We start from the raw sequence: 22,391 nt of genomic DNA on the forward strand, positions 1-22,391 counted from the left end.
ATGCCAAAGGACACTGGTGGCTATTTGGTTAACGATTATTTCTCTCTCTCTTGTGGAGGAAGAGGCGCGTATTGCTGGCCACTTTCCTAGTACTTGCTTGAAACGCTTGTTCAGTGCTTCCCAGTTCTTATCCATATAATAGGGTGTGTTTCCGATGTAAATCCCCAGGTATTTGTTTCCCTCTGTGGACCAGGTACCAGACATTGGGGAATCCGTTCGGTTTTTCCATTTGCCACACCACAGTCCTGTGGTTTTATGTGTGTTTAGTTTCGCTCCTGAGGCTGCCTGATATTGTTGGTATGCCATCTGTATGTTATGGAAGTCCTCTTCTTTGCGGGTTATGATTGTAACATCATCAGCATATGCTGTCAGGGTTATGCGGTAGGGAAGTTTAGAGTGGCAAGCCCTGTGCAGCATGCTGAGTCTACACAAAAAGGGTTCAATGGCAATTGTGTAAAGAGGACCGGAGAGTGGACAGCCTTGTTTAATACCTCTGCTGTATGGTGCAGTTATGGTAAGCCTGTTGTTTATTTTCATGCAAAACTGTGCCTTGGCATACAACATTTTAATAGAGTGAATGATGCCTCCGCCAAAGCCAAATGCTTTCAAGCAGTTGAAGAGGTACAGGTGTTCAACGCGGTCGAACGCTTTTTCTTGGTCTAGAGTTACAAGACCCATTGTTTCACTGTTGTTGTTCGCTATGCTTATGAGATCTCTTATGAGGTGTAAGTTTTCGTGGATAGATCTTCCAGGGATGGAATAGCTCTGATGCCTATTTATTATTTCGCTCACAGCGGGTTTGAGTTTGTTGGCAATGGCTTTGGATATAATTTTGCAGTCGGTGTTTGTGATAGAGATGGGTCTCCAGTTTCCTGGTTTCGTCGCGTCTCCTTTCTTTGGAATGAGTTTGATTACTGATGTTGTCATATTGAGTGGAAAGCCATTGGTATTCGCTTCGACCAAATACTCTGTAGAGGATAGGTCCAAGCTGTTCCCAGAAGGACTGATAAAATTCAGTGTTGAGCCCGTCTATGCCAGGAGATTTATCTTTAGGTAAGGGGATGCAGGCAGTTTTCAGATCGTGTAACGTGATGGGGAGTTCTGTGTTACTCCTTGTTGTTAGTGAGAGTCTTTTCACTTCGGAGAAAATTATATTCGTGGCCTCCATAGATGTTGGGTTGGCTTGGTACAAATTTTTGTAGTACTGCAAGGTATATAAGAGGATTTCGTCATGATTTTCTATGATGTTTCCATTATCTGTTTTAATAGCAGATATAGTGGTGCACTCTTGTTGGCGTTTTTCTAGTGAAAAGAAATACTTTGTAGGGGCATCCGCGAAGTTAATATGTTTGCGTCGTGCTCTTATTAGTGCTCCTCTTGCAGAGTGCTCTAGGTGTGAGCGTATGGTGGCTTCTAGGGACTGGTATTCCTCAGATTCTGGATGATGCAATTGCTGTTGTTATTGCAAATTTTTAAGGGCTGAATGCTTATTCAAATTTCTTCGGTGACTATATTTTTGGGTGAATACCTTAACTTTGGATTTAAAAAGCGACCACCACTCGGAAATTGATTGTGAAGTAGGTATATCTCTGATGAGAGTTTCGATATAGATTTTAGAGGTTCTGATATATTCTGTATCATTTAGTAGGCTGTTGTTAAATATACAGTATGCTCCTCCTTTGTATCTGGTGTGTCCTGGAAAGCAAATGTTAAGAATGATGGAATCATGGTCTGATGCATGAGATGGATGGTATGTGACTCTCCTGATGTAGGGTATTGTGTGCATCGATATGTAGTATCTGTTGAGCCGTGTCTGGTATAGGACACTGGTAGGACCACCTTTGGCTCTCCAGGAGAAACTTTTCTCATATGAGTGCAAGTGTCTGAAGGTGTCAGTCAGCTCGAAGTCATTTATTACATCCTGGAGAAGCTGAGCTAGTGAGTGTCGATGTTCTTGGCATTGCTGTCTGTCCATTGCAGGATCCAGAGTGCAGTTGAAATCCCCTGCCAGTATGATGTGGTCATTGACCTTGCTGAGGTGGTTTCGCACAAACTCCAGTACCTGCACTGCAAGCTGGTCATTTTGTGGGATGTATATGTTAATGATATATATTTTCTTTCCTGTCTGAGTTGCAATGAGTGCATATATTGCACACCCAGGAAAGGTATCGATTATTTCTACTTTTAGAGCGCTGTTTTGGTGAATTCCGATGCTGACTCCAGATCCATGAAGTTGTACGGCAGGACAGTGGTGCATGGTATAAGGCCAGTTCTTCCAGTATTGATATGAAGCTTTGCTGTTGCAATGGAAGTTTGTTTCCTGCAGCATCACTATTTCTGGCTGGTGGGCAAGGATATGCTGCAGGGGCGCCTAATTAGGAGTTTAGTCTCTGTGTTGTTGCTACAATTTTGTTAAACTAGTCCTGTGGTTACACCATGTTGTTGCCGTCTCGCGTACTGTGACAAACTGTGTTTTTGTGCCCTGAAGATGCTGGTTATAACACCAGCGAAATATCAGCGATAAGTCAATAAATAATTATTTACTTATAATTCTGTTTTCTGATATATTACCGTCAAAATTAAACAATATGCTCTTTAACAATTCAATAATAAAATTGTTCAATACTCACTCGTTTTGGATGGAGGACATAATTGATCATGCAAAAGAATCTTTAAATCTCAAAACCATGGAATGTCCAGCTCCATACATCAGTAGTGTGAAGTGGAGGTGGACAGGATGATATGTTTAGTAGGGTGTTGCTATTGACCTGGTAATGTGGAAGGCAGTGAGAAGGAAATGTTTTGACAAGTTCATCTGGCTAATAAGAAAAGGATGAACATTATGTGCGCTTTCAGTTATGATAACATAGACTGGAATGAAGAGATGGCGTCAGGAAACAAAGAGAATGAATTTCTTGAGTTTTAAAAGAATTACTACCTTACGCAGTACGTAACAGAGGTAAGAGGTGGATCGAGGGTGTTGGATTTGATCATCTCATCAGAAGATATTATTGTAAATGAAGTGATACATCATCCCCTTCCAGTTGGTGATAGTGATCACTTGCGTGGTGGCCAGCCATATCAGGACTTTTGTGAGAAACAGTTATATGCGAAACTATAAAGCAGGTGATTATGGCAAACTCAGGAGGAAGTTTGCAATGATATCATGGAATGAGAAATCAATTGGAAGGAAATCAGTTCTGTTTGGTCACTACTCGGGAATTATCTGCCAAAGGCAATGACTGAGTGTATTCCAAAGGTCAGGAGTTTAAATAAGGTAGGTGATAATAGATGACTGAAGAGATGAAGCGTACACTCTGTAAGAAAAAAGGCATTGTGGAGTCGGCATAAGATGCTCGGAGATAATCAGACACATGAGAAGTAAAAAGAGCAAGCAAGGACGATGACTCACTTAGTCAGGGGAGCAAAAATGCAAAATGAGAAGCAGTTAGCATATGACGCTAAAAAAATCCTAGGGAGATTTTTCGATACTTGGGAAGTAGAAAGAAGAAAATAAAGGAAGGCGATCATTAATATGTATTTGTCGTACTATAATTAGTATGTCAAACACTATTCAAATGCTTTGTTGGACTCATCATAAATCACATCTTAGCCATTATAGCGTATTCCATCGCCTCCTTGGTAATAAATTATGCAGTGTCTACTTAATGCACACTTTTCGATATTTCATTTCAGTGATTATTATAATTGAGCTATTTCTAAACACTTTACAAACAGTGCTTAGAAAAATATTACCTTTGCCATGTTCATCACACTATGCTCAGCCTAAATCCCTCTTATTATAATTATGACAGATAGTCAGTGAAATTGTCATTTTTCAGAATTAACTACTTCCATTTCTTTCTGATGTGCTGAAGTGTGAAGATTTTGTCATGAAGATTTCTTTTACAATTCTATGCATGTAATAAAATGTTTTGTTCTTTTCTTTCTTATACTTTTAAAAATAACAACATACAACGAACTTGAACATACACAGTTTTATTTCCAAAACCATATGTTCCAGGAAATTATTCGTTCCACTCTTTACAATATTTCCATTTTTTTATATATATTTTAATAATTTTGTAAAGACAACTCAAATGGTTCAGGTAATATACAGGTAGCTGTTTTTATAAATATAAAAACAATGTTATATTATTCGATGTTTTTATTATTTGCATTGTTATTTCACTTCAATAGATATAGCATTCCTCGATTTACGCAATAAATGCGTTACTAAAAACACGAAATTAACAAGTGTCGTCCATCAGAAACAATTAGAAATAATTTAAAGTATTATTATTATTATTATTGTTGTTTTTTTTTTGTTGTTACAATGTGACATCTCCAAGGATGTCACATTGTAACAACAACAAAATGTTTGTTCATGTGGGACTGCGAGTGAGTCCCAGGACTCACTCGCAGGCGGCACTCCACTCTACTCAGCTACATACATCTCGCTGTCTCCTCCTACTATTTAATTCTGCCACTACCATCTACGTCATCGCCCACCCATCACCAGTATGTTTTGTCTGTAAATTATGTGTGTTCTGATAGCCGATTTGCCTATACGCGGGATGAAAAAAATCCCGTTTTCGGGAGGGAAAAACCCTGCTACCACCGTATGAGATCGGCTAACTCATCTTCAACTGAAAACCCCACATAAAGATCCCTCTCGTCATTACTAGAATCAAACTCGGCATTTTCATTCGAAGGGTGCAATGTACCGTCGTTCTTCCAATTGTGCTATGGAAAAGTAACGATATGTATAGAATTATAAACAAATAGAAATTATGCTTTTTGTAATAGCATGCCTGTGAAAGTGTTACCATTCATCATAACATCCGTTATACTGTAGTCTTAAAGTGTGTGACTAATTTTGGTGCTCAGATCGGCCGATTAAAATTAACATTGAAATGACTCAAGATATTAATGGAGAACCAAAATACTAAATTCCGTTAAATGGCAACCGGATAATCTGAAATGATTATTGTTCATTCAAAACATTTCTCCAATAGGAAAAGAACGAGTTGAAATTACAATTGAACTACGCAAAGACATTCAAAATACCATATTTTGTTAAATTACAATCAGTGATGTAATTACTACAATATATAATATCTACACATTTTCTGTCTATGTACCTTTGGAAATTTCCGAATTTTTTAAAGTAAAAATAGAGATAGCGTGATAATTTTTTGCGAGTTATGTTTAATGAAGTTCAATAAAGCCTCTCCGGGAATATAGCAATAACTTAAGATGACTAAAGAGTGCCGACGAATTTTCTGAAATGGATTCCAAAAGGAGAAATATCTATTATTATTGTTGTTGTTACTAGGAGTACTAGTAGGAGTAATTGTGACGTTTGCACCTATTAGTCGATCGCCCAAAGAACGTCGTTCCCAGTTCGAATCTAGCCGCCGTCTGGAGGAACTTTTTCAACCTGTTCCCGAGTTATTGATCTCGAGCACGGGAAAGCGGTTTTCTTCCTCTCGGAAACTTGCGATTTTCCTCCTAATCTCAAGAAAATCGATCGTAGAACCCACGCTATTTCAGACAGATAATACACAGCATTGGGGTTAGGGGCCAGAGGAATGCGACACCTGTCTCTCTCTATTTGCCGGATATCGTTTATAATTAGTGATAATTTTCGGTCAGCTATCTCTGATTGCTACTGGGGGGGGGGGGACGGAATTGTCCCTTAGTCTCCAGGAAGTTAGATAAGGCTGAAAACGACTTCGCCGAATCCCTATAGGGAATAAAAGGCGTTAGCGGATTTATTATTATTATTATCACGATGTCCATGGAGTCAGCAGACTCATCGTAGGAGGGTCATTCAATAGACAAGCAGGTTTATCATAGTGAATCATAAAACCTAAACACATATTCCATAATATGTTCCATTTACCCACAATTCTCCATGTAAGAAATCTACTTTTCATACCCTTCTTCACAACATTCATATACAACTTCCTGGGATTGCCTCTCGTTCTTCTCCGCTCACTTTTCTACTCTTGTTTCCTGCTTGTCGGATAAAATCCCCTCGCTAATTCAAACGACTCTCTCACACCACTCTTTCACCAAACATTTTATTCCACAATCCTTTAATCTGTTTCCATAGTCAACATTCCAGGGTCCTGATATTGTCTTTGTCATTTGTCTGTAGACCTTCTCTCCAATGTGTACACATCATAATGAAAATGTGGTGATCAATTTTGAGTTCAATAGTCTAATTTCAGTCTGATCAGAGCTTTGTGTATTTGTACAACCATTTAGTATTATCCTTACATCTTAGTAATACTATCTTATCATAGCGGCAACAAGATGTGTAGTCGTGTTTATTATTATTATTATTTTATTGCAGATTTTATAGTTTTGATGAGCACAAGATAAAAACTAAAACCTAAGTTCTACACATTTCTTTAAAGATAAATCAGTAATGATATGTTTCTAATATATGAAAGTGAAATACATTTCAACTGCTACAAAATTTCAGATATCTTTCATTTTTTGCTACCTGTTTTATCAATGCAGTACAGGTTTCCATTTATTTGACTCTCCTCTCTCAAAAAATGAGCCATCCGGATCACTTCTATACATGGATACATTCTTGTAGCCATACACTACGTATACTCCTTTAAGAGTTGCTATATCGGTTTTGTAATACATCGGTCTTGGATAATCAACTTCTAACCTGATAACATCAGCAATCCACCCAACTTCACCTTTAATCCTATAGTCTGAATTGTAGCAAATAACAACTCCTGATGTCTTGTCAATTGCCGTTGAGTCATTTAATGCTGTTGAACATTTTGCAAGCCATATAATGTCATCCAAGACGAGTTTTTGAATTTTTTTCCAGCATTGATCAAGGGCTGTCAGATGGTTTTCATCCTCTACTGTTTTATCCAGAAAAAGCATCCACTTTCCTGTAGTGTTCTTCTCAATATCCTCCTCAAGGCCTTCTTCTTCTTCTTGATGTTTCCGGTGGAGTTCGTAACTTTTACTATAAGCCCAGATCCATGAAGCTGTTGACTCTTTACTTGGAATCATCGAAGTAACTGTTTTTGTACAGCTTACTGCCATTCGAAAAGAATTCCTGTAAATAATTGTTATATTATTAATTATCACTCCTAAAAGGCAGTTATATACACTTACATACACACATATATGCATGTGTGTGTGTGTGTGTGTGTGTGTGTAAATTACAAAATGACGTTTTTATGGAATTATACAAAAACACTCAATATTACACTGAAATTTTGCAGATAATTTTATTTCCCATTTTGTAAATGAACAATCGTTCAGCTGAACAACTTGTTGCCATCTTACACAGAAATATCGTATCAGCAGTGTCCAGATTAGGATATATACACTGTAGGATTTTCTGTGAAAGTTGTAGGAATGTATTTATTAATAGGCCCCTTGATTTCAGGTACGCTCTGAAGTGCAGACATTCTCTTACAAATTCAGGTTCAATATCAATCGAAAAGTGCTCTTGAAGTTTTTTTGCCTCTTTTATGACGTCCTTTTCACATATTACATGCATTGTTGTGACCGGAACTCTTTCGAGAGGTTTTCATACGACATTTTCTTCGATTCATTTCGAAAAGACTGTCCTCATTCTTTCTTTCGAATGAAAGAAAGAATGAAGATGAAGACATCTTTCGAAAAAGACGTCTTCATTTTCGTTACTTTCACCTGGGCTGTCGTTGAAAAACAGCTGGTGGACTTTTTCTCATCCTCATACAAGTCAACTCCACTAAGTTTCTTTCATTGTTCTTCATAGGATTCATAGAGTAACTCTAGTTCTTTGAAATATTTTTCGAGGGACCCGTACAGTCCACACCCCGTTCCTATATCAATGTTTAGACTTTGTAATTTCTTGCTTGTGGCATTCATTCTTGCGAGAATATCACCCCATAGGCAGCTCATGATCCCAACCTCCAGTGACTGAAGTGGCCGTAGAATCTCACTTGCTTCACATCGCGTAACTTTCTTCTTGTCATTTTCAATTTCGGACAAAGTGGAAATAATTTCCTTCCGTCCCTCACGAAGACTCCGACAGGCATCATCACGAGCTGACCAACGAATAGGAGAAGGGCGTTTGATTACTTTTGCAGAAGTTCCCAGGTGCTTTCTTAGAAAACACTCCACCGATGTGTTGAAGATGTGAAAAATACTTACAGTTTCTAAAGGAAGTCAAAAAATGCGGAAGAGTACCTACAGGATTAGGCTGCAAAAGTACCAATTAGAGACAGAGAATGTCCAGCGCACGGTACGAATTCTGCCAATGGATTTATTTCAAGAATTCTTGCTTGTAGTGCTGTGTACTTGCCTGACATATTACTAGCATTATCATATGACTGCCCTCTGCAATTTGCTACATCAATTCCAAGCTCGTTTAGTGAAGTTAAAACCGCCTCTTGTATCTCTTCAGATTTGTGACTTATGTTAAGAATGAAACTCAAGAAACGCTCCACAGGAGTTCGATGTTCTTTCACATATCGTACAATGGACAGCTGATCAACATGAGAGAAGTCTGGTGTTGAGTCAACACTTATGGAATAGTACTTAACTATTTTAAGTTCTTCCACAATAAATTTGATTACTTTCTCGCCCATTATTTTAATAAATTCCTCATACGTGGCAGAAAAGATAGGAAACGAAACCTTTTCCTTTTTTCCCGCTTTTGGCAATGTGCTCAGCAAGAAAGGGATCAAATTCACTAATTAACTCTAGACACATCATTACATTTTCATTATGCATAGAACCGAAAATGTCATCGTTTCCCATCAAAGCAAGTCCTCTACTCGCCAATGTTTTTACAACTGCAACTACTCCTTTTAACACCGCCTTCCAGTACTTAATTTTTTCTTCAGTTGCTGAGTTATTTGTAAGTCAATTCTCCTTGCAAGATTTGCTCTTTGTTTCAATGCTATCAGGCAGTTCATATGACAAGTTGCTTTCTCCTGCTTCTGCATTTTTCCAGTCATTAAATCCATTGACAAAGTGACAATCGTCAGCTCCCCATCCACTAAAAGGCAACAAGACGCACAGAATATATTTCCGGTACTAGAAGAGTAAACAAGATAATCTCATTTTTTTTTTTTTTTTTTTTTTGCCATTAATCAGATTCCTCTCAATTTACGTTATTTACGTCATTTAGAATCGCGTGTTACGTCATTTAGAATCCATTCAGCTTGGGATCATTACTCCCTACACCTGTGCTACCAAATTGTTGGGATTTGTTGTAGGCACGTCATTTGAAGCAGATTCAATTTCCGTCTCCTCAACCACTTCCTGTTCTTTTTCAAATCACAATTACTATTAGCAGATACTGACGCAAAAAAAGAAAAAACTGTCCAGTTTTCTTGTCTTTGATACTACTTCGTTAATTTTCGTTCCTTTCCCTTTCTCCTCTTTTTATATTCACTACCACTAAGTCGCTTTCTACCGTCACTCGTTTTTTAAAATTTAAATAGTAATTTAAAACACGCAGGAAGTATCGGAATGATTTCCACAATTTATAACTTCTTAAAAGAAAAACAATAAAACAGTATTACCTCCAATCTGATGACAACATATGACAAGAGCACTGAAAACTCTAAAAATAATTTCAGATTTAGCACGTCTTAACTGCCACAAAAGATATCAGGATGCTGAAGTAAAGAGTTGAAGGAATGGCAACAATTCACAATCTTAAATTGAATTCGAAATAATAAAGAAGAAAAAATTGTTATAGTTAGTAAGAATAATACCGACACAAAATTAATTAGCATCAATCTCTCTCGACCGCGATCCCTATTGCCTTCAAGTTACCGACAACAATACAGTAGCTTCACGTGCACGTGAATATATTTCTGAGGAAAATAAAAATATTTCTCTACTTGTGAGTAGATGCAGCATATAAGGAACATGTTATAATTACAAAAATGAGAGCTTGGAAATGTCCGCCGCCCCTCAAAATTTGCTGCTCTAGGTCCTGACCTATACGGCCTATACCTAAATACGCCACTGGTTGTGATACTAGACGTATGAATTGGTAAATTCTAACCACCTACGATCATAAACATGCAAACTGATTAGAAAACGACTGGTGTAAGTATATATATGAAAGAAAGAAAGAAATTACTATATTAGAGTGAGCAGAGTGGATTTTTGGAAGAATTGTATACTGCGCAGTAGTTTACTGATACCTACGGCTTTGGAGAAGATCAACTTACATTCACTAAACTAGATTTTCGCTTCATGAAGACAATAAATATATAAATCATGTGCAGGCGTCATGTGGTCACATTATTACTGAGATGGTTAAATAAACGGAAACCAAACAAGGCAATGGCAATGTCTGAAGGGATAATGACCATGTTATAATGCATTTAAACAATATTCTAAATCACATACAAAGTTACTCTTCAGATCAAACAAGACAGATAATACCTCAAGAATATCCATACTATATTACTTGCCATTATAATGTCAGAGACGTAATCTTAATTTTGATCTCTCTTCAAAATGCATAAAATGCATGCGTCTCTCATTTCTAGCAAAATAAATAAATAAATAAATACTAATAATAATAATTCAAAAAAAGCAATTTTTTTTCTACTCCTACATTCGAACATGAACGTCTGCTGATCCAATACAAATACCAGATTGCCTTAGCTCAATTCCAAAAATTACTCAAACTTCATCCTCTGTTTCTCTTAACAATCACATTAATCAATTTTCTCCTTTTCGTGTATTTAATAAAAACTCAAACAACAATAAAAGCCCGGCTTTTTTGTTCTCTTCTCCTGCTCTTCTTTATGGATCTGTTCCTTTCTTATACATCAATTGGACTCTATTAATTTAAATATTAAAAAAAAAACTTTTAGAAATAAAAATAACTCAATATTTTTTTACTTTAATTATTTCTCTTCTGGCATTTACAAAAATCAATTAAACTGTTTTTAAGTTTTTTAAGGTTGCCATATTGGATGCAAAGTAATCTTTCCACGGAAACCATAAGTTCGTTTATGTGGCAGAACAGGTTGAAAGTTTATGTCACTAGTGATAACAATTCAATTATCACTGCTAGCATGAACTGCAATATGAATGGATATGAATATGAACATGAATATGAAATATTCACATTCATGGATATGAATGTGAATATTTCAGTTTATGTCAGCAGGAAATTGGGTGAGCGATATCTTAGAATGTTATACGACTGAGCCAGAAATATAGTCACACACATTTTCCTTCCCATTTCCAAAATTACTCAGTCACAAGTGATATTCTAAATTCAAAACGGTAATCCTTCCGGCGAATCACATGAATCTATCAGCTGCTGTTTATTAAAGTTTTAAAAAAGTATAAAAGTACAGATAACTCTCTACACCATTAAATATATAGATATATGTACAGGGAAAAGTACGCACAAAATACATACAAGAAACAATAAGCAGAATAAATGAAATTAGACATAAAGACCCTCTCTAAATCCTACCCACACGTCATCGTGGTGGAGAGGTGAACGGGAGATGTAGGTGAAGTATGTCGGAAGCTTGATCTTCCAGTAGGGCCACCCTAGGCATGAAGGCTACATCAATATTCCTCAGCTAACGTAGAAGGCGTCTAGTGACTGGGCTAGCCACCCCTCATTGGACGTAAAACAATATTGCTCGAGAAACCAGTACAAACATGAATCGGATGGAAAATTTGGATATCGATCTGAAACGGAAAAGGAAAAAAAACGATACAGAATAATAAAACTAGCAACAACATGGAATCTAAGAGCGATTCATGGAAAAGAGGAAGAACAACTTATACAAGAAATAGCCAAAAGAAACATTAAAATATGCAGCATAACAGAAACAAAAAAACAACAACAAAGGAAATGGAACAATGAACATACAAAACTATATATTTATATACAGTGGAGTAAAAAAAAATAGAGCTGAAGCCGGAGTAGGAATAGTAATACATAAAGAGTTAAATGAAAATATAGAAGAATATAAATATATAAACGAAAGAATATTATCAGTTAGATAAAACAGATAAAGGTAAAAGAAATATAATTACAGTATATGCCCCCAGAGGAAGGAAGGAAGGAAGGAAGAAAAGAAAAAACAGAAGCTTTTTATGAGGACTTAGAACAAATAATATAAGAAATAAAACAAATGAAAAATTAATTATAACGGGAGACTTAAATGCAAGAATAGGAAATATACCAATAAATGGAATCATGCAATGATTTAACGAAGAAACAATAAACAATAATGGAGAAACATTGACACAATTCTGTGCAAATAATAAATTAAAAATAATGAATGCATTTTATCAGCATAAAATAACTTTTGGAAACACAAGAGGACAGGAATAATAGATTATATTATATGTAACAAAGTAATACACCCATCAGAAATAGAAGATGTTAGAGTTTTAACATCAGCAGAAATTGGAAGTGATCATAATCTGTTAATATGTAAACTAAGACGAACAACATGTAGAAGATAACTGGAAGATTTTTAAAACAAATTTAACTGAAATAGCAACAGAAGTATTAGGTATTTAAAACAGAATAACAAAATCAAGAAGATGGACTCCATAGTTTAATTAATAAAAAAAATAACAAAAGAAAAGAAAGAAAAATATCAAAAATATCTACAAATGAAAACAACAGTAATGGAACGAGTATAAAGATATAACAAATAAAGTTAATCAAAAGAAAATAGAAAGCAAAAAACAATTTTTGGGAATCATATACAAAATAACTTGAACATGATTTCTATGGTATACAGAAACAAATGTGGATATTTATTAATACAAAAAGAAGGAAGAAGCAGAATATATCCCAATATTAAAAGTAGAAATAGAGGAATTAGAAAATTATTTCAAAAACATTTATAACCAAACAGTTGAAATAAAAGTAAAACTAGACAAACAAACAAATCAAGAAGAAGAAGAAGAAGAAATAAATACAACAGAAACGAAAATTAAAACACCAGAAATTGAAAATGCAATTAAAAAAAAAGGAAAAATAGAAAATCACCAGGTCTAGATAATATCAATAATGAATTATTAAAAAATGGTAAAGAAATTATAATTCAGAGTTGAAATAAATTATACGACCAAATAATAAATACAAAAAAGATTCCGATAGAATGGAAGGAAACAACCAGAAAGATGCAAATTGAATTGGAAGGTACTATTATTGAACAGATAACGAATTACAACTATTTCGGTATACAACTGAACTGGGAAGGAAGGTCACATCTAGAAGTCAGAGAACAAGTTGCAAAGGCTGCAAGAATATCAGGATACTTGAACCAAACAATATGGAAAAATAAACGTATTAGAGTAGAGACAAAAACTAGAATTTATAAAGCAGTAATCAGGCCTGTTATGACATAAATGCAGAAACAAGACCAGACACTAGGAAAACAAGATAAATGTTAAACACAGGTGAAATGAATATATTAAGAAAAATACTAAATAAGACTAGATTAGATAAAAATAAAAAATACAGATATAAGAAAACAATGTGAAATACAAGCAATAAACAACTGGGTTGCAACCCGAAGAATAAAATGGATTGAACACGTGGAAAGAAGAAGTGAAGACAGAATAATAAAACAAGTCTATAGTTGGAAACCAAAGAATAAGAGAAGAACAGGAAGACCTAGAAAAAGATTAAAAGATAACATTAAAGAAGATCAAGTCTTAGTCGCAACAGATACTAATGTGTGAAGAAGATATAAAGATTAAAGTCTTATGAGGAGCGTCCTCTATGGGTGCTGTTGGCTAGCCTTAGAATTAAAGTTTCCCAAATTTTGGGAAGTTTAATTCAACCATTATATTTATTAAGATTAATCTGGTATTTTAAGTCTGCTACTGATTCTAAAAATAACCTTTCAAGTTTTTATTTACTGTGATGAGCATGATAATTTTCTTCCATCTGATTCTGTGCGAGGTATCCAAGGTGTAGTCTGCTCGACCTCATTGACCATAGTGGAGGGGGTGGGTGTTTTTTTTTTATGTTCTTCTAGGCGAATGATAGCAGACCTTCGAGTCTGACCATGAAATGATAAGTTGCAAGAATCAGGAATCTTGTAAACACCTGGAACAGAGAGAGGGGAGGAAGTGAATCCATAGGAGAGCGAAGAAGAGATGCCTGTTTTAAATAAGGTTTGAAAGCAGTTCAGACTCTTTTTAAAATCAGTAGGAGATTTTTTAAAAAAAAACAGCCAATTATTAATAAATTTGGTTGAATTAAATCTCCCAGTATTTGGTGAGCTAATTCTTTGGCCTCCCGCCCAACAACTTTGGCTATCCAACATCCCCATACACTGTAACCCTCATAGGACTTTAGTCTGTGTATATTGTAATTTCGTCCAGTTATTTTTTATTTTGTGTTATTACAATGTTAACATTGCATTCATGAAGATTTTTTGTGACAGAGACGAATTATTGAAACTATTAAACCTGCTGTTTAATCATGTTGCAGTTATGCCATTAAATTGTAGCATGAGTAATCGAATGCGCTGTAATCGAACTAATGTTGAATTTTTTAAAAAATAGCATATCACCCGATTAAGTTCTTATTAGCACAGTTTAATAGGTGTCACTGCCCTATACCTATAGAAAAAGTTTCATATCGCTATAAGCATTTCAAAGCGCATAAGAGCCGACGCGTGCTGTAATGGTAAAATCAAGGCAGTTTATGAAGAAAAAACACGAAAAAATTCATTTTTTGCAAAATTGCACGGGAGCGTTATTATCGTGTTTTACACACACAAACACTATCAAATGATACTATTTGCGTGTCTTTTTTTTATCTCAAAATGCATAACTTTACATTTCTCGATATTAAACTGACACCCATTAAATTTTGTCCATACTGACAGTCTATTTAAATTGTCCTGCAAGCTCGCTTTGATTAACTATTACTCTACCTAATTTCGAATCATCAGCAAACCACTGAATATTTCCTTTCAGGTTATTTCCTATATCATTTATGTACAAATTAAAAGAAATGGTCCCAGCACTGAACCTTGTGGCACACCACTAGTCACCTGTTTTCGCCTCGATTCTTCCCCTCCATTTACCACTTTTTGATATCTCTCCAGCAGCCACCATCTTATCCACTTATCTTCATTATTAATGATAGTCAGTTTCATCGTCGCATTTCTATTTCTGATATGCTCAGCTATTCGTTGCTTATCTTATTTCTATCATAGTTCCGAAATAACCGTTATTCTTCTTATCTATATATACGATATGCGAGAAGTTTAAGGAGAACGATATTCCTCTAATAATAATCAGTATATATATTGAATTTCTTATTACTGTATGAGAACTGTACAGATATTTATTGAATTATATTAGGAATACAAATATGGGTTAACAAAATAACTGTGTACAGTGCCTACAAGGCGCCTACTCACCAATCTGCCATCCTATAGTTTGTCTTACTCACTCTGCAACTGGGTTGCCAACTTTTTCACTGGTCGCTCATTACGTGTCATGGTGGATTGCTTACTCTTCTCAGATTTCCCCACCAATGCAGGAGTACCCCAGAGTTCTGTTCTTGCATCCACTCTTTTCCTCTTGTATATAAACGACCTGCTCTCACAGACTTCCAGTCCTATCCACAGCTTTGCCGACGATAGTACACTCCATTCCTTCTTTTCCTTCAACAAACCTGTTACAGCTCAAGTATTAGAATCCTCAAGAATCTACGAAGCTCAGGCACCGGAACTCAAATTTCCTAGCTATATCCCATTGGGACAAGAACAACCTTGTAAACTTCAATGCCACCAAAACCCAATTCTGTCTGATCTCGCGCAAGAAAGAGCTCGCATCCCCCCCCTTACCTTCAGTAATACTGAGATAGCCAAATATGATCGCATTTCTCTTCTTAGACTGACTTGCACCTCCGATCTTTCCTGGCACAACCATATTTCAACTAGAGTTTCTGCAGCCCCAGAACATTCTTGGTGTACTTTTTCGCACAAGACACCATTCCACGCCTTCACAGCTGCTAACCCTATACAAAGCCCAAATACGCCCAACCATGTAATATTGCTCCCATATTTGAGGTGATGCAAAAATCCTCTCTAAGATTGCTCCTTTCTATCCTGAAGAAGGCAATCCGGATAATTAATTCTCTCTCTCTCTCTCTCTCTCTCAAACCCACTTCGATCCCTCTCTGACAGATGTTCATTTTATGCCTCTTCTACAGATATTTTCATGGAAAGTGCTCTGCTGAATTGGTCACTATTATTCTTCCACTTTCATTCAAAATCATTAAAACAAGAGCAACTGCTAACCAGCACTCTTTTGCAGTCCACCTTAAAACTCACCGAACAAATTCACTGCCGCCTCTTATATTCCTTCTACTTCTGTCCTTTGCAGCAGTCTCTCCCACTCTGCCTTCCCAAAAGACTACAGTCCTCAGCTGTTCAAACAAAATGTGAACAGACTCCTTTTTTCTTCTATTACTGTTTCCCACACACGGTACTAGTGTGCTACGTGCTTGTGGCCTTTCGGGTGTGGATAAGATATGAAAAGTGCTCCGCTCCCTCTTCCAGCAAATGAAACCAATTTAATGCTGATCAGTCAAACAAATGACCTCAAGATAGATAATTCATTTCGGAGGTCACCACTGCGGAGAATATGTGTAGTGCACATTTAATAAACAAAATTATGGGATTAATAAAGGGACATTGGTAACTTAAGAAGTTCAACAGAATATACGCAAAGTAAAATAGCTGACAAGACTATTACTGCTGACTTGACACAACATTTCACGGAACTGAAATATAAATGCTCGGAACTTCAAATTCGTAGCCGTGTAGTGGAACTTAATTCACGAAACAGTAGATGGCGTAATTCAACTGGTAATGAAAGCAAATCAGAAAACTGTAGGTGTTCCTTATTATATACATTTAAAAATGAATTTAAAATAATAAAAAACCTTTCAAGTGAAATAAAAGTTAAGATTAATGAAGGTGATTTCGAAACTATGCACCGTGTTCTTAGTAGACAGAGAAATGAAACAAAACGTCCACTTATAAAACGCCTTTATTTATATAAAGGAGCGTTATAATTAAATTTAATTTAAGAAAAATTAAATGAGATAGTTTTGAATGTGTGTATATTTGATTACGAATTATAAATCAAGTGAATGTTTTAATTCAATGATTTTTATTTGAAATAATTTACTTACAGTTTAGTAGAATAATGAATGATCTTGGTGTCTGTTTTGCATCATCATCATCATCATCCCGAACGATGGGCTCACTGCCCGTTGGTGTCCAGTGGCTCCTTCGCAATCTTCTTCCACCATTCTTTGTCCAGTGCACAATGTCGCAGTTTCTGTACAACCATTCCACACCAGTCTTTTATATCGTCTATCCATTCTCTGTATGGTCTACCTCTGCTGTTTAAACCATCCAAAATACCAAACATAAATGTCTTTATCTTCCGGTCCTCACTCATTCTACAGATGTGTCCAAATAATTGCAGCTTCCGTTTTATAATCTTCTGCATTAGATTCTCTTTTGGTTGTATCTTCCGATAGAGCTCTTCATTTCTGATTTTCTGTATCCATCCTATTCTTAGAATCTTCCTGTAACAAGTTCTTTCAAATGCCAAGATTATTTTTCTTGATTCCTTATTTATTACCCATGTTTCAGATCCATACAGTACACCGCTAAAGATGAATGTTTCCAGTACTTTTAGTTTTGTTTTCAGACTGATCACTTTACTTTTCCAGATGTTATCCATGGCCTTCAGATTTGTTCTTCCCTTTGCAATCCTGATCTTTATTTCTTTTTTTACAGTCCAAATCATACGTCATTTTACTTCCCAAATATCTGAATTATTCTACATTTTCTATATTATTTCCATTCACTTGTATCTTTTGTTTCATGTTCTTCTCACCAAATACCATTGTCTTTGTTTCTTACAAGTTCATAACAAGCTCAAATCCCTTCCCTTCCTCATTTAACGGTTTCAGTGTTTTTTGTAGTTCTCTTTCGTCTTCTTCACTAATAGCAATGTCATCTGCAAATCTCAGATTGTTAATTCTCATTCCGTGTACAGATATTCCTTTCGCATCTTCCTTCAGTTTGTCCACTGCTCTTTCTAAATGTACGATGAAAATGCTTGATGATATTGGGTCCCCCTGTCTAGTACCTCTACTTGTTCTAAAGCATTGTTTTGCATCGACACTTATTTCAAAATTTCTTCATTCGTATTATTAGTATCGCATAGGTTTCTTTATTTTGAGCACCTCAATAAAAATTATCATCTGGTCACTTCTTGTATATTGACACGTGGCCGTATCCATACAATCTATATTTCAATTTAAGGGTGCCTATGCCAATTTTGTAACGTGATACATAAGTTTTAGGAAATCAACCATTGACCTGATAATATCACCAGCGTTATCATGCAAAGTGATATTTACAGTAGTCTCTCTCTCTCTCTCTCTCTCTCTCTCTCTCTCTCTCTCTCTCTCTCTCTCTCTCTCTCTGTGTGTGTGTGTGTGTGACACTGAAGTTGAGGGGTATAATACTTTCAAATTAGTCCATTATTTATCAGGTCTCTAATTTGGTTCTTTCTCATATTTCAATAGAATCTTTGAGAGCACGCACGCACTCCCTCCTAACTCCATCAACTTATCTTTTCTTCCTCTAGGGCATTAACCTGCAGTTTTGCTTCAAACACTTATTTTGTTAATCTTTAAACTTCTGCTCTGGTTAAAGGGTCATACAATCCAGATAAGCTGTGAAGCCATTTATTATCTCTATTTTTTATATCTATAATTTCTAATTTATGATCAAATGTTTAATTTCTTGTCTTAATCTTCAGATTCATGAGTTAAAATTATAAGGACGGTTGGTTGGTTGTTTTGGATTTACTGCCCAAGAAACTAAGACTGTGAGGCCAGTGCATTTATGTCTGCAAATTACGTGTGTTCTTCTTGCCGGTTTGCCCATGTTTCGGATGGCACGTATCAATGTCAATCGAAAAACGATAGAAGACTTTAGGTATTGTTCGTATCATTCTATCAACAAGTTTCATTGTTGTAAATAAATGAAAAATGAGAACTAAAATTGCCTACCAAGGTGGTGGTCGTGTAATTGGTAGTACCAATGGACCATGAGGTTGGTTGAAGCTGTAAATACTAGCTTCCTAACTTCCATTCCATTCAAACCGGTAGGCTGTGAATTCGAATCTCGCTTAAGGCGTGGGTGTTTGTAAAATCCGCACAAGAAGCATCTTCACAGGGAGTTGAGAAGTTTCGAGTACAGGATGCAATTTTTCATGAAATTTAATTCAAACAGTCGTATTTTTAAACAAAATAAATAATTAAATAAAAATAAATTGATTATATAATAATCAAATAAAGTTAAAGTCTTAAATATTTCTTTGCGAATTTATAGGACATCTAAAAATAATCATCTCACCCATTCATGTTTTTTTTTTTTAATTGACGTACTGCTTCCCGACAGTAGTTATCATAATGCTTCCCCTTCGTAAATTTGTCTACATATCTCGATGGGTGTTAACTGATGAATAGATGCAGTGGCGGATTTAGGCACAGGCGGAGGAGGCGGCCGCCTCGGGCCCCACAAGGATTGGGCCCCCGGCCTGCCCTACATTTTTTTTTAGTAAAAATTTGAAAAACTAATATTCCATTTTGTTTCAATTTTGTCTTAATTCTTGAACTACTGTCTGTACTGTTGTTTAATTGTAACTATATAATAAAATAAATTCTATTTTCATTTTTGTTTTCCAAATCGACCGCTTCAAATAAATGCGGTATAAACGGTTAAGGAACCAATGAAATTCTTGTAACCTTCAGTATTCTTTATCCTTTGTTGTGGTTCAGTTGTTGTAATTGTAATTATAAAATAATTTTTTTTATAAAATAATTGTTTTGAATATATATGCATATTTAATATTTTAGCCATGAAACGAACGTACTTGTCCGGGGCAGAAAAAAGAAAACGATGAAAGGAAAAAGAAAAATTATCGCTCTCTCAAAAAAACTCCTTGGAAGTTTTTTTGACTTCATCTTCATCTAAATTTCAGAGCAACGAAGATCGTCAACCAACACGTGATGAACGAAACGATAAAGAAGAAGATAGTCTAAAAAATGATAACATAATAGAAAACGCTGAACGAAATGAAGAAAATTCTGCGAAGGAAGAAGAAGGTGCCAAATATGACGAAACAACCAACAATGCTGAACTTGAACGAGATGTGCAAGACACAGAGGAAAATGCCGAAGAAGAAAAAGAAAGACGTTCTGATGCAGATCAACATAAACAACCAGACTTCGATAATTTTCCAAAAGATATCGCTTTATGGCCGTGCAAAATATCGGAGAAAGTGGTAAATTACTTTATAAATAATGAACCGTGCAATATCGGAGACATGACATCTTTAAAAAGTGAATATAATGACAGAAATCAGACGTACTACAGAAATATTTCAAGTGTTCATTTTTACTGTGAAAAAGCAAATGACACAAAGGAATATCGAGAATGGCTTATTTTTTCAGAAAGTAGCAAAATGATTTACTGCTATGTTTGCAAACTTTTTACACGTTCTATTACTAAATTTAGTACAGGATACAATGATTGGAAAAATCTTAAACGCGCATTGAAAGAACATGAATGCTCTAAAGAACATATTTCCTCAATGTTGATTTAAAAAAAAGGATTGTCGATAACTGGACGTATTGATTCTCATTTGATTAATCAGATTAATATTGAACAAAAATATTGGCGAGATGTTTTATAAAGAATTATAACCACAGTAAAGTTGTTAGCAGGTTTGGGTTTACGATTTCGGGGGCACAGAGAAGATGAAAGTGTTGGTGGTGTTAACAAAAGAAGAAATTTTATAACTTGTATAGAATATTTATCACAGTTTGATGAGTTTATTAAAAATCATTTAACAAGATATGATAATATCGGAAGCTGGAAGGTTAATTACTTATCTCATACGATATGTGATGAATTTATTACATTAATGGGGACTGAAGTAAAGGAGAAATTAATTTTGGAAGTTAGAGAAGCTCTGTATTATTCGTTGATCGTCGATTCCACACCCGATGTGAGCCATATAGACCAGTTAACTTTTATATTGAGATATGTAAATACTAAAAGGAGACGTGCTGGAACGGCTTTTTGGTTTTCTGCAATTAAATAACCATTACGCAAAAAATTGAGCGGAGTTCGTTTTTAACAATTTAAATGCTCTATCTTTAGATGTAAGACATTGTCGTGGCCAAACATACGGCAATGCGGCAAATATAGCTCGCAAATATAATGGTCTGCAAGCAAGAATTAAGATGTTGAACGAATCAGCAATTTTCATTCGATGTTCCACTCACACACTTAATATTATTGGAATCTCTGCTACAGAAGCTTGTTCAAAGGCTGTTTATTATTTCGATTTCGTACAGAACGCATATAATTTTTTTTCTAAATCTACGCAACGATGGAATTTACTTACAGATAATTTTGCCGATACAAATTCCAAACACATTAAACGAATTAGCGACACAAGATGGTCATCACGAGCTGATGCCATATCTGCTTTGCGATTAAATTATAAATATATTAAAACTGTTCTCATTAAAATAGGCGAAAATGAACTTGAAAAACCAGATAATAGATTGCAAGCCAAAATATTGTCAAAATATTTCGATAAATACGAAATTGCAGTGTTAACAATATTATGGGAGAGATTATTGCAAAGAATAAATAACACAAGTCTTTCGCTTCAAGAAGTTCAAACACATTTGTTGAAATGTGTAAAACTTTTAAAATCTTTGTATAATTTTATAATGGATGTACGAAATGATTTTGAAACCATAGAACCACAAGCAAATCTATTAACTGATGAAACAAATTATGAAATAAACCGGACAAAGAAACAAAACAGACATTTTGATGAATTAAATGCAGCATCAAATAACACGAACGAGACAATTCTAACAGGTCGCAAATTGTTCATCGTAGAAACTCATAATATGATTTGTGATAGATTGAGTACCGAAATTTCCACCAAAATCAATATGTATTCTAATGTGTAAAGTCATTTTCAATTATTTTTTGATCACGATATGAGTAAAGACGACATAAACGATTGCATTTCTAAATTGAGAAATATATATAAGAATGATATTGAAATTAACTATTTCAATGTACATCATTTCTTAAAATGCATAAAAGAAGAAAAAATCGCATGTCCATTTCAAATGTACGAAACAATCATTAACGGATTGCAATCAACTTTTCCAAATGTAGAAACAATACTAAAAAAAAATTTAACAATGCCTATTTGTAATGCTTCTGCACAAAGATCTTTTTCCGTCC

The 22,391-nt window shown here is 35.3% G+C and overlaps 2 protein-coding genes across 2 annotated transcripts in view; one reads left to right on the forward strand and one right to left on the reverse strand.

Moving 5' to 3' along the window:
* The window catches only part of LOC150106560 (uncharacterized), a 31,660-nt gene extending 13,419 nt beyond the window's left edge, over positions 1 to 18,241 (reverse strand). Inside the window, exon 1 of the mRNA XM_090392531.1 lies at positions 18,210 to 18,241. The gene's annotated coding sequence lies outside the window, so the exon portion shown is untranslated. The remainder of the gene's footprint in view (positions 1 to 18,209) is intronic.
* Positions 18,242 to 21,361: 3,120 nt separating this feature from the next.
* On the forward strand, positions 21,362 to 22,108 carry LOC150106561 (uncharacterized). The gene has a single exon (XM_090393433.1). It carries the CDS (start codon positions 21,362 to 21,364, stop codon positions 22,106 to 22,108), a length of 747 nt encoding a protein of 248 aa, XP_090249559.1.
* Positions 22,109 to 22,391: the final 283 nt, after the last annotated feature.

Source organism: Typopeltis vanoorti, chromosome 5, assembly GCF_054136105.1.
Source record: "Typopeltis vanoorti isolate ZY-2024b chromosome 5, IOZ_Tvanoo_1.0, whole genome shotgun sequence".
NCBI lineage: Eukaryota > Metazoa > Arthropoda > Arachnida > Uropygi > Thelyphonidae > Typopeltis > Typopeltis vanoorti.

What these genes read in the sequence shown, in the direction of transcription:
- LOC150106561 (XM_090393433.1), top strand. Translation starts at nt 21,362, where the DNA reads ATGTTGAACGAATCAGCAATTTTCATTCGATGTTCCACTCACACACTT.